Raw genomic sequence first — 13,412 nt, 5'->3', positions numbered from 1 at the left:
CATGCTGGCGCGAGCGTGGGGTCGCGTAAAGGATGAAACCATTGCGAACTGCTTTAGGGCGTGCGGCTTCATTCCAAGTGGTGCAGATGATGACGCGTCTTGTACAGTGGGGGAAGAAGACACAAGTGAGCTTGACGTCGACGGTCTCCTGCCAGCTCTCGGCGACGTCCCTTTCGAGGAGTACGTTGCCACTGACAGTTCGGTAGAAACGTGCGGTGCACTGTCGGACGCTGAGATCGTGGAGATGGTTCGGCCCAGCGAGCCTAGTCACGAAACTGAGGTTGACGACGACGACGCCGCAAGTGAGCCACTACCGCGGGCTGCTGATGTAGCCGCAGGCCTTGCCCTCGCGCAGCGGTTTTTCACTGCTGAGAGCAACGCCGAGGAAGCACTCAGGCACATATACAGCCTGCAGGACTTGCTTTCTGCTGCAAGATTCAGCAAACAGAAGCAAACGGCAATCACAGATTTTTTCTCATAAACTGCTTTGAAATAAATGTATTTTTCGTTCATTGTGGTTAATTGGAATTCCGCTTAATTCGAAGTTTCTCGCGGTCCCCGTGAACTTCGTATTAACGAGAGCCGACTGTATTAACACTAAGGGGACATTAAAGTGAGGTACACAGCAGGCTTAAGTGAAGCACTGCAGTTACATCCACCATATTTTGCCTATATAACACATGTCGAAAATGCAGCAGCATAGCATTTGCCACTGTGAATTCACACTTCAAGGTGGTGTTGACTGTCCTCCAAAGTTTCACTGCCTCCTAACAAAACACCATGTTTTCCGTGCCTGAACACCCACACGTTCAAACAACCTTTTTCCCCTTTTTCACGGTCATTCAATCGCCTTTTCTTCTTATATATTACCATTTTCTTTTAGGTTATTTTAGTGCCTTACAGCACCCAAAAGGCACTGCGTAGGGTGAGGGGAACATACATACTGGAATTCATAGTGGCAATGCGAACAGAAACATGTTATCAGCAGTAATAAGATAAAAAAAAAGGAGATGTCCATTGTGAACTGGAAAGTAGTGGGATTTTAAATGGGCAAACCGAATGAAATATAAGAGAAACTGTTAATTAAAAAGAAGCCCAGAAGAGATTACGTGTGTTATATGAAAGCTAAACAGTGAAAAACAAAGAGATGGTTATTGCGCAAACGAATTCAACAGAACGCAATTAACACAAGGCAGGAACAGAAACACACTGGACAGCCTGTGCTAATGGTTAGCGAACAGCGCACATGCTGGTTTTCTCCCACATGTTCCCTCGTGCTTCCAGTACCAAATGATTTCACGTATAACCCGCGCAAGAAAATAATAATAATAATTTGCAGCTAAAGTGAAAACGAAAAGCGCAAATTCAGGTCTGCAAAGGTGGCTTCACGGCAGTCCTTCAAAGCCATGCAAAGAAGCTAGCTTCGCGGCGATATGCGGGGATCATTTCTAGCAAATTCTCCGCGAGTCGTTGTTGACGGCCCAGTTTATACGTAGAAAATGCAGTAACATCATCTCAGCACATGGTGCTGAGCGGATGTGATGTCTTCGGCCACAGCTGCATAGTGGAGCGAGCGAAATGTGAAACGGCAGTGAAACCAAATGAATTCAGGAAGCAGCAATCCCAAAGGCGCCCGTGGAACGGCAGCACCCATCAACCCACTAGGTGAAAGCGGCAGCTGCGAAGCATGAAGCTTTAACTTTGGTGAGGTAAGACAGATAACTGGGCAAGTTGGTATGTATCCATATTTAAACTTTTTTAGCACGCACAAAAGACAAGGACAAGAAAGAGAATTTGGAGCTAAAGTGGAGTGCTCGTGTGTCTCTTTCTTGTCCTTGTCTTTTGTGCGCGCTAAAAAAATTTAAATTTGGTGAGGTGTCACTGTACGGAAGGTTATAGGTTTGATCCCCCACTGCAGCTGCTGTATTCAAAAGGCATTTGCGTCCTAATCGTACTTTTAGAAGTACAAAACCCTCACCCTTTAATGCTGCCACAGGCTTTACTCCGTTGATGACTGCAGTCAGGCCACTGATGACCATGGTGGAGGGAACACGCCCGTCTCGAACCGCAGCCACCGCAAACTCGTACTCGCCGCAAGCTGCCTTTTCAGCCAGCAGCCGCTGGTAGAACCGGAGCGCTTCACGAAGGACCTCCACATTCTTCGTCGAGGATGCCAGGCCATTCAGGAGGGAGCCACAGATGCATCGAAGCTGTGCAGCTGCATATCCGGTGCTCGGGAAGCACAGTTCTTCCAGCGTCTTCACCTGCGACAGCGACGCAACTCGTAACGTAAATAACACTTCGTGTGTCGGATGTTTTGCTTCTGAAGTAACACTAATTCAACTTATAAACAGATGTGAAAAAACTGATTACGAACTTTTGCATAAAAAGCAAGCTTGATCGAACAACGGCGTAGCTAATTACAGGATAACGAAAGACTGTCGTCATCTCAAGAAGCAGCATGGACTCTGTGTGGACTGACTGCGCTAAGCTGTGAAAACAAAATAAATGTGGTAACTGGGCTAGCAAAATTTAAGGGGGGGACTTGGCTTGTGGAGACCATAAAATCGCCAAAGAAAAAAAGTGTTTTTTTTATTACATTATTGAGTTTAGATCTGTGCAACGAGCACGAGCTCAATCTGAAATGTTTTCGGGTCACTTATTTATTTGGCTTGTCGGAGCGATATCATAATCTAGAACTGCTAGAGCTGTACAGCCGCCAACCGTTTATTCAGACGCTAAAAATTTGGACATGCTCGTTTATTTGGACACCTTCGTGGCACCGCCATTCGTCCCATTGAGGTAATGTAAACACACAACCGGAAATTTCGACACCCCACAGTGCGCCGTTCGATTTTTGGACTCCAGCTTGCTGATTGAGTTCAATGTCAAACACTATGACAAGCTGTCAGTGATGTTTACAATACAGTAAAACACCGCTGATACGTTTTCGAAGGGACCGTAGGAAATGAATGTAAGAGATGTAAAACGCAAGAGCGAAAAACAGGAAAAACGACAAAATATTTAGTGGTACAGAATTTTATTTCAATGCTTACGCGTGAAAAAACCGTGTAATGTTGCCTGGCGCTTTTATGTCCGAGCAGCACGATAAGTTTTTCAAGCACCTGCAGTCTCATCTCCTTTTCATAAATCTAGTGCCACCACGGCCTACACCTGACAAGCGATCGCTTATGGCGATACCTTCGCGAGATTGTTGCCGGTTGCGTCGGTGTCGCCGAGCGATACTGCAGGACCATTGGCATAGTATCGGACCACCGTGGCTTGTAGTAAATGCTTACGCGTGAAAAAACCGTGTAATGTTGCCTGGCGCTTTTATGTCCGAGCAGCACGATAAGTTTTTCGAGCACCTGCAGTCTCATCTCCTTTTCATAAATCTAGTGCCACCACGGCCTACACCTGACAAGCGATCGCTTATGGCGATACCTTCGCGAGATTGTTGCCGGTTGCGTCGGTGTTGCCGGTTGCGTCGGTGTCGCCGAGCGATACTGCAGGACCATTGGCATAGTGTCGGACCACCGTGGCTTGTAGTAAACAGTTGAACGCCTCGCGAAAGTAGAAGTAACCCCGAAAGCGACTCCACCAACTCCTAAATTTCGTCACTGGTGTACACATTGGCACACTCAGCCACAGTCTAGTCGACGGATAGAAACGCGGAGCTGGGGACGGCGTCATCCACAGAAATGTAATCAATGTGTGTGATTTTTAGCACCAACAGCTGCAGGCGTGAAAGAACTAAGCACACGCAAGCACGACCAGCGCGGCGAGTCCAACAGCGAACCGCGCGCACGACCACGTAAACTCCAACCAGCTCGAACAACTCCGACAAATAAAGGCCAACGCGATGGCAGAAGTAAATGCCTATCTCGAGGCCTTGCTTTCGCAATTAATTACATCATAGACGCCATGTTTGCAATACAAATCTCAAACGCTATGCTTTTGATATAAGTAAATGCCAATCTCGAAGGCCTTGCTTTCGCGAGCACTTACGTCATAAACGCATTCTCTGCAATGCGGATCTCGAAGGCTATGCTTTTGTTTGTGTCAACCGAAAGTATCTGTCGCTTGCGCCTATCATGCGGGTAATGTTACGGTCAAACTAGGCCAAGCTGCGTGAAAAGTCACCATGGCCGCTCTCTTAGGTAATCACTCGGTCGGCTCGGAGCGCACTTCACGACGTATCATACGGGAACGGTCCCACAGTTACGACGTAACAGCGGGGTTCCCAATACATTGTACCCTATGGGAGCTGTGCCGGGACCCGCGGAAAACGACGTAACAGGCGGGAAAACGCATCAGAAAGGAACGCAACAGCGGGGTTCTACTGTATTTATGCTAGGTTGCCAGCACTGAAAGATTGCACTGGCTATGGCTGGAGATTGTGCCACTGTAAAAATCCACACAGAAATTACAACTGCCGACCTTGAAGGCTATGTTTGTTGGCTACACGTCATGGTTGCCTTTTGGCCTTAGCCAGTCGAGTATCCGTTGAGTGGCTACTACAGCCAAACTGCAAGCAAAGCCAAGCCACGCTCGGAGTCAGCTTGGTGTGGCGTTTGAAAATCACCGCACATACGACATGGACAAAGACAGAACTACACCACGAGCACTGCAGCACGAACTAGCCCGACGTCGTCCGCTTTACGGATTTGAGGGTTTGTATTGTCAGTTGTTTCTGTGGCTTGGCCTGATCTGCATCTCACACTTTGTGTCTCGCTCTTTTGTTTGTTGCTTGGCGTGTGAGGCCTGATCTGCTGTAATGGCTCCGACGCCACCCATTCCATCTGTGCCATTGGTACTAATGAAGAAACGTGGCAACTATGAGACACTGACGATGGCGAAAAAAGCCGCCAAGTTTTCGCCAAGTTGGACCATGATGAGATCGTCTGTTCGGTCCTCGAACCAGTGCAGGTGGATAGTGATTCCGATGGCGCGCTGCCCACACCACAGTTATCAAATGCGGATTTAGCGCAGGCCGTAACAGTGCTATTGATAACATACAGTGATGGTCAAATACAGTAGACTCTCAGTAAACGGAACCTGAAGGGACCAGGAAAATGTGTTCCGTTTAACAGGAGTTCCGTTTACTGAGAGATGAACAGGGGTGCAGAATCCAAGTATGAAACCAATCGTGTTAGATGCAGTTGTTCCATTTAAGCAGCAGTTCCGTTTAAGAGATTTCCATTTACTGAGAGTCTACTGTACTGGCTGAAATACAGGCCGACTTGGTCGTGTGAGCGTGCTTGTGTGCAGACGTGCATTGACAAGTTTTTCCGGCCACTGAGACACTAAAGATGCTTTTATTATGGTGAACCCTTTTTCTCGTACTCTCGATCATTCGGACTTTCTGGCGGTTCCCGTCGAGTCCGAATCAACAGTCGGCGACTGTAATTACATTTTTGCCCAAGCTTTGCATCACAAAGTGCTGAGAGCAGAATTCTCATTTTCTGCTCATGGATTTTTTTAAATATGATTTTGTTTTTTTTTCTTTTGGTAGTCATGGTACAAACATTGAATTTAGATCATCTGCAGAATGACTAGTCACTAGGCTTGTGCGAATAGTAAATTTTAGGTTCGAAGCGAATAGTGATTTTGGTCGAATAATTTCAAATCGAATTCGAATAGTATATATCACATATTATAAGGAAAAATGAGCATATTTGTCATGACCCAACCAACCTGCACAACGTTTTTTTTAAATTGTAACAAGGCACGTGCAAATGTCATTCTTTTTGTTTCAAAGGAAGTGGAAGCAACTTTGAATAGTAGCAGGATTTGGCTTTCAGTAGAATGCAAATAATAACCTTTAAAATATGTTGCGTTTTAAAATTTACTATACTTGGAGCATATAAGCTGGTATAACAAGTTTTTAAACTTAAAAAATGATGAATCGATGTGAGGGTAAAGTGTTAATTTAACCTTGAAGTGAGGCTTCGCAGCAGTGCGGATTTTTCCTGGAAAGGTGTATTCACGGTATAGCACCCCTTCACTGCAGTGAAACTACCTTTACAGGAGGTTACAAACGGACTAATATACACCTATTCGTTCCATTTCGAATCGAAATTTTCAGTAATTTAAATTCGAATCGAAGCGAATTCGAATACAGTAGAACCCCGCTGATACGTTTTTGAAGGGACCGTAGGAAATAAACGTAAGAGACGGGAAATGTAAGAGCCGAAAAACAAGAAAAACGGCAAAATATTTAGTGGTACAGAATTTTATTTCAGTTCTTACGAGCAGCACGAAAATTGGCGCGCTCAGCCGCGATCTAGTCGATGGATAGAAACGCGGAGCTTAGGACGGCCTCATCCACAGAAATGTAATCAACGTATGTGATTTTTTTAACACCCAACAGCTGTAGGCATGAAAGAACTAAGCACACGCAATCACGACCGGCGCGGCGAGTCCGACCGCGAACCGCACGCACGACCATGCGAGCTCGAACCAGCTCGAACTCCTCCCGTTCTCCGACAAATAACGATGATGATGAGTCTACGCCAACGCAATGGCAGAAGTGAATGCCAATCTCGAAGGCCTTGCTTTCGCAAGCAATTACGTCATACACGCCATGTTTGTGCAGTACAAATCTCAAAGGCTATGCTTTTGTCAATAGTAAATGCCAATCTCGAAGGCCTTGCTTTCGCGAGCAGTTACGTCATAGACGCCAACTTTGGAATTTGAATCTCGAAGGCCATGCTTTTGTTTGCATCAATTGAAAGATTCTGTTGCTTGCGCCTCTCATGCGGCTAATATTGCGGTCAAACGAGGCCAAGCTGCGTGAAAATGCACCATGGCCGCTCTCTTTGGTAGTCACTCGGTCGGCTCCGAGCGCACTTCGCGACGTATCATACGGGAACGGTCCGACACTTACGACGTAACAGCGGGGTTCCCAATACATTGTATCCTATGGGAGCTATGCCGGGACCGGCGGAAAACGACGTAACAGCCGGGAAAACGCAGCAGTGAGGAACGTAACAGCGGGGTTCTACTGTACTGCATTATTCGTTCGAATATTCGAAGTGCTCGAATATTCGCACAAGCCTACTAGTTGCGATTCGATCTGAAAACTATTAGCAGCATTGCATTTATTGCATATTGTAGTATCTAGCTATCTGATAATATGCAGTTACTTTCTGCTGAATGGTTTTGTTCCTACCCTCTCTAAAAACAATAGTGAGGAAGTGTTGTGTATCTCGCAAACAAGTTTACCTACAAGAAAAATTACTGCATACTTGAAGTCGGCACGAAAAACTGAACAAGTATATCTTGTCTTATCCCAGGTTTGGACGTTAAATACAGCAAAAATCTTCACAAGCCATGTCCTCCCTTAAAGACTCATTACTGCCCATTTTAGTTTTTCTTATTCGACTATGCAGAATCATGCTAATACTAGAACTACCTGCAGATCAGAAGCACAACTTGCTGTATTCATACACTCTTTCTCAAGCTTTTCGCCACACTATGAAAATTCAAATGCTGTTGCTGCTTACCAGAGCCAGGGGCTGCTCAACCTTCCCTACAGTCTCAGCAATGTTAGCCAGTAGCAATTCGGTGATGGTGTCTAGGTCCTCCGCTCCCAAAGCAGCCGTCATCCTCTCTGCAAAAAAGGTTAACCATTGAATGCCATTACCCAGTTGAGGCCTCTTTTCTCAACGTGTAAAGTATTGGTGAACTACAAATGGCCACTGTACAAAATATTAGACATTAGAGACGTCGAAAATTGCACAATCCATTTGAATATATCTATACCTGTGTGGCACTGCGGAATTTCACTTAGTAGAATTTAACCAAACTTGCCTTTTTTTTCTTTAGAGGTTAGCAGCTACCACGGTGTGCTGCTCAGCTCGAGAATGTGAGTTCAATTCTCGTCCACAAGGGCTGCCTTTCGATGGAAGTGAAAACAACTCATGCACTGAGATTTAAGTGAACACCAAAGACTCCCAGATGATCAAAATTAATTCGAAGTTCCCCACTAAGGCAAACCCTGCGATCTTATCATGACCTTGACACGTAAAACTTGACAATTTATATATTTTAATTTCACTTTCTTGCTCGCAATAGCTTCATTGTATTGAAACTGTGTCACAAAACTACTTCGTTATATAATGAGAGAGAAAAAATACACGCACTTCAAAGGGAGCACGAAACAGAAACAAAAAGTTTGCTACATCGTAACTTATACGAATGTTACACGGGCACTTTTGATCGCGATCAGAGCCGATCTGGATCATACTTCTTGATCATGATAACAAGTTGGTCGCTGCTACACTGTAGAGCCTAATCCAGATCGAATTTGGTGCAGACATCAGCCAAATCGCGATCACAGAACCAGGTCACGATGCACAGATCGCGATTAAATGTGACCGTGTAGCAGCACCTGATCTGGATCGAGCCTAATCCGGATCGGTCCTGATCGCGATCAAAAGTGCTCATGTGACAGCGGTATTAATTATACTTAGTAGAGGTGTGCGAATATTCGAGTTTCGAATTCGAATCGAATAATACCTAATCGAATAATTCGATTCGACTTTTGAATAGCTAGTATTTTAAGTTTCGGATAATTCGACATGACGAATATCTAAAACGCGACAAAGGCCAACGGTGCAACTTGGTTAGGGAGGGGTGGCTAAAGCTAACGCTAACGTCGTTACAGTACGTCTTTTGTTAAAACTTTTACCGATATGCTGGTTCAAAGCGAGCGCATGTTTATTTTAAAGGAGAATATGTCCTTTTCGCACGTGAAAAAACCCATGAGAAAGCTTTCAAGCCCTTCACAACTTAGCTTCCAAAACAAAGGCACGGACTTCTTGTGTAGTTCGGTCGCGTATGCTGCAAGCGCCACAAGACGTCTCGACTTTGGCCCGCGAAACCCTGCGATTGGCTTGACATGTGAAAATTTGTTCACACTATGCAGTCACCACTGCCGCGCCGAACCCCTCGTTCAGAAACTTCCATCGTTCCGGCGCGCAGTTAAAACGCTGCTGTGAACGCGCGCCCAAAAATTTTTGGGCCAGGAGCACTCATGACGATAAAGCACAACATTATCGTTGTTCTTTCTTTCAATTTTCAATAAAAAGTTTTGTATTCGATATTCGACATTTTTGGCCACTATTCGATTCAAATTCAATTCGAGATGAAATTTCACTATTCGCACACCCCTAATACTGAGGTTTAACTACAGCAACTGTGACACAGTACATATATCTTCAGCACTTACTGTCAGTGCTGACAGTCTTGAACATTGGAAACCGCTGGAGGGCACGGCTTGCATATGCCACCCGGGCGAGTGACATCTCAGACTTTTCAGTTGGCATCAGAAAAGGAAGCAGTGCTGCAAGCAGCTGCCCCTCATCGACAACAGTGCAGAGGTCGTCGCATACGAACGCCAATGCTCGAGTGCGAAGGTCAAACCTGCAGAAAAAAAAATAGGGCGTGGCCCAAATTGGTAAGTTGCCAGAGTGCAAATACGTTACGCTTGGACTGTCATGGCGCCAAAGTGGCACTAGGGACAAATGCACAATGTGACATGACACACAACAAGGTGTCATATCGTGTTGCCTTACTTGCGACTCCTCAGAGCCAAAACATCAACATTTATAGACTGAATGTACGTCTTTTGCTTTTCAAGCTACCCCCCGCCGCGTTCCTGAACCCATTTCCTTCGCGTGGTTCAATTTATTTGCGACATCTTGCCATAGTCATGGGAGTGCAGTATAGACCCCGTGCTACAAAATACTGCCTACTAGTCCTATGTGTCTTCAGATCTCCACAGCACAACACTGTAGCACATGAACAAGGTTTAAAAAAGATAAGACGGAAAGCAGCAGCTATACAAACAAAAGCCGTGAAAAATTTTGAAAGTTTTTCTGAAACAGCTGCACACAGTGTTATCGCCTGTGTATCGTACACTGGTCGAACAAGGGCATGTAAGCTTTGCCACTTGACTTCAGCCCACACACCTACGTAGAAATAAAACCAATATTTCACGGTATCTATGGTATCTGAAACTTGCTCGCGACTGTCCATGAACAGCGCAATGCCACAGCCCAGAGCCGTATATTCCCTTTGGGAGAGTTCGCCGCTCTTTGATCTCGCCGCCCAGTCTGGCAACAGCGTGCTTCCGCGCCGCCGACGCCATTTCGTGCCGAGGTTTCTCGTGATGCTGTACCCGTGACGTCGCTGTCGGCATTTATGCTTCCTCTGTGACCGACCTGGTGTGCCTTTGCTGCTGTTCGTGCACGTGTCGGCTGCGTGGAACATCGTGGACCTGCACGGACGTCGCAATGGGGGCTTGCAGCGCAGTAGCCCGCGGCGGCGGGAGTTGGCGACGCTAGGTTTGTCACGTTACGTTGACGCGAAAACAGAGCACTCTATACTCCCACTTGCGCGACGCACTACGTCGCCTTGACGCATGCGCAATTGAGCGCACTTGGCGTCCGTTCTTCACGTAGAGACACAGACGCAGTTCAGTCTGGATAACGTCGCCGGCGTGGAATGCAGCATGTCGCATCTCGCGCCGGCTGCAGCCGGGGCGCGTTGACGGACGCTGGGCGCGTCAGTCGCATCGCGCGTTGGCCTATAGAGTGCTGCACGTTTGTTAGCGTAGCGTCACTGTGCCGAGCGTGCGCGCGCGTCGACGTTACGCTGGAGTATATCAGCCCCTTAACTCGCTGAAGAAAGGATTCGCCAGAGACGGAGCGTTGCGGGCGCACGCCAACGTGAGCTTACAGTGCCGCGGCACAAAATGGCTGGCGGACAGCGCCGCCGCTAAATTTGGATGGTTGTTGGCTCCGCCCCTCCGCCGAACTCTCCGAAGGAATATACGGCTCTGCCACAGCCATGCCAAAGAGTAGAAAAAGCCAGGACAGCAGACAAAACACACCATTTCGTGCTCTCTTCCGCAGGTTCAAAAAGGATTCTCCTCAAGGTGCTCAGGACAAAGCTCTGCTCCACAAAGTTGCAGAGGTCCTAGAAAACAGAGGAAGTTGTGTTCAAAGGCAAGAACAAGGAAAATAAAGTGAGGCTTGACACTCCTGACATCTTATTGGGGTATTTGTTCAGGGCACAATGCAGCATGAAGACACAACGACAAGAAAAAAAAAATATGCACAGGCACATAGCAACAAAAAGTTTGAGTCAAGGCATCTCTGTTACTTTTCAGATAATAATAGAAAAAGAATTTATATGGCTACGAGTGGATGAGCTTTGCTACTAAGGGAAATGGCATTAGACAGTGTTCGCTACCGGCAGTCACTGCTGCTGGCACGCTTCAATTTGTTATGTTGCACATATGTTAAAATTTTCATCTTCAGTAATACATCGTTCCCTCGTAAGTAGTGAAAACCAGAAAAAATTTTCAGATAAGCAGATTTTCAAGATAAGCAAAGTTGGGCAAATTCCACTGAGAAGTCCAGTTCTACCTAGAAACGTTATCACTACTGACCAGTTTCTTAACGGGAGCACCTAACTGGCTCTTTGTAAAGGTTCTAAAGAAAAATAATGACATACCAGAGCTATCAACCAGCTGTGTTTTTTGGCACTGCCTTTTTATTTAGTGCAGAAAGACCGAATAAGGCTGGACTGCCTCTCAGTAACACTTGCACCTAGCAAAGCTTTCTCAAGTTGCTTAACACATCGCATGCACCAATTGTCCGCGCCGCTGCACTAAACTTTATTTCGCATCAAGCGAAGCATGTTTCTTGTTTCGGCTGATGTCGTCACCCCTTGAGTAGCTGCGTCAACACTGGCGCGATCCCCGTGCTTGACACCAAGTTGTTTCGCTTAAGAAAATGGTCAAACCAGCCGATGTTGCAGGCGAGATCAGTGTAACCCACAGCCAAGTCCAGAGAATCGGCCTTCTCTGTCAATGTTGTGACGGGAGGGGCTCCTCTATCACGATGTAACCACACAATCAGCGCCGTTTTGATGTCTGGAAACTTCGAGCTTTGAATCCGCTTCTCTGATTAGGGCTACCTTTCTTTGCAGCATCAGTGACTTGCTTTGCTTTGGCGGCGTTATCCTCACCACACTGCACGGCCGACAAAAAAATCTGCGCGACGTGCCTTGCGTAAATAAAAAGCTGAAGTCACACCTCTGACGGTAAACAAAACGACGTATACAATCCGAGCTATTTTGCAGGGCCTGCCTCTGTGCACGTCTATAGCGTCACATGACGTGACACAGGGTTGCTTGACAAAGTTGTTATGCCACTAGGTTCCGACTTTACTTTCGGGATCAGTGTCCACTTCGTCGTAAGCACGGCAGCCTCGCGCGAGCCTTGTGAAACGTACGACATTTTGCCGCTAGTATTTTGTGAAACGGTTCGGTGGCGAAGTTTTCGTTCCACTCTCAGTCGAGATTTCGAGATAACCGAAAGTTGGCACGGAAATACTTCAAGATAGAGGGCAATAAATACATTGCACCTATGGGAAATCGTTCGGTAGGAAAATTTCAACAATTTTTCTAGATATGCGAGTTCGAGTTAACGAGGTATTACTGTATGTTAAAAATGAGAGAGATAAATGAGCCAGCACCCACTCAGGCATTGGCACTCACCTTGCCGAGGGCAAGCACTGCCTGCACCACTTCGGGCTCTGTGTCTACCAGGCGGCTGCGCAACGAGTCTCGAGCAAACTTTTCATCCACATCCTGCATACAAAATAACAACTTAACAGCCAACCCTACCGGGACAACAAACCTGCCTGCATCATCTGTGGCGATGCCACATCAAAGGCACAAATGTCCTTGACAATCAAATGAAATGTCATTGCATGTCACTGTTACGATGAAATACAGCATCTGCTCTTGTTCACTAGAGCAAGGGCATGACAACACACTTTCTTTCATTCAAAAAACTGTTTTTCTGTATAGAACATCTTAATGCATAACAGAACGAAACGGTACATAATTACTGAATAACTGAACGAATCATTACATAGCAGGTATATAGAAACCACATAAGCGCAGGCTACCAATTAACATTATTAGTGTGAACTACACATTGCAGAACATTGCGAGAAGCACGACCACAAAATTGACTTCGAGGGCGCTTCCATCATAGAAACGGAAAGGAATCTGGGAAGGAGGCTCTTACTCGAGTCGTGGCACATCCAGAACACACCTGCGAATGTGAACCGGTCCCTCGGAACAATGCCTCCGATCTACGTGCACGGCCTCCGGAATGTGAGGGAAAGAGTAAGGCGGAGCCAAAAACAAGCTGCGACGAAGCCCCCCTGATCAGCACAGTCACCCCTGAAGAAGAGACCAAGCCGGTCTCGAAACGTTGGGTTTCCTCCAAGAATTTGTGGCTGGAGGTATTTCAACTTCTTAATTCTTCCACCCAGCCAGACAGACTTCTGTCGAAATGTTTACATTTAAGACATTACACTTCTCAT

At 46.3% G+C, this 13,412-nt stretch overlaps 1 protein-coding gene across 1 annotated transcript in view; it reads right to left on the bottom strand.

Annotated features, from left to right (window-relative positions):
- LOC119406444 (HEAT repeat-containing protein 1) overlaps positions 1 to 13,412 on the bottom strand; it is a 157,274-nt gene that overhangs the window by 118,013 nt on the left and 25,849 nt on the right. Inside the window, exons 11-15 of the mRNA XM_049420100.1 lie at positions 12,574 to 12,666; positions 10,901 to 10,986; positions 9,236 to 9,429; positions 7,509 to 7,615; positions 1,979 to 2,264 (exon numbers count right to left, since the gene is read on the bottom strand). Coding sequence (XP_049276057.1) covers positions 1,979 to 2,264; positions 7,509 to 7,615; positions 9,236 to 9,429; positions 10,901 to 10,986; positions 12,574 to 12,666 — 766 coding nt within the window. The remainder of the gene's footprint in view (positions 1 to 1,978; positions 2,265 to 7,508; positions 7,616 to 9,235; positions 9,430 to 10,900; positions 10,987 to 12,573; positions 12,667 to 13,412) is intronic.

The sequence above is a fragment of the Rhipicephalus sanguineus genome, chromosome 10 (genome assembly GCF_013339695.2).
Source record: "Rhipicephalus sanguineus isolate Rsan-2018 chromosome 10, BIME_Rsan_1.4, whole genome shotgun sequence".
Lineage (NCBI taxonomy): Eukaryota > Metazoa > Arthropoda > Arachnida > Ixodida > Ixodidae > Rhipicephalus > Rhipicephalus sanguineus.
This window is presented reverse-complemented; position numbering and strand designations above follow the sequence as displayed.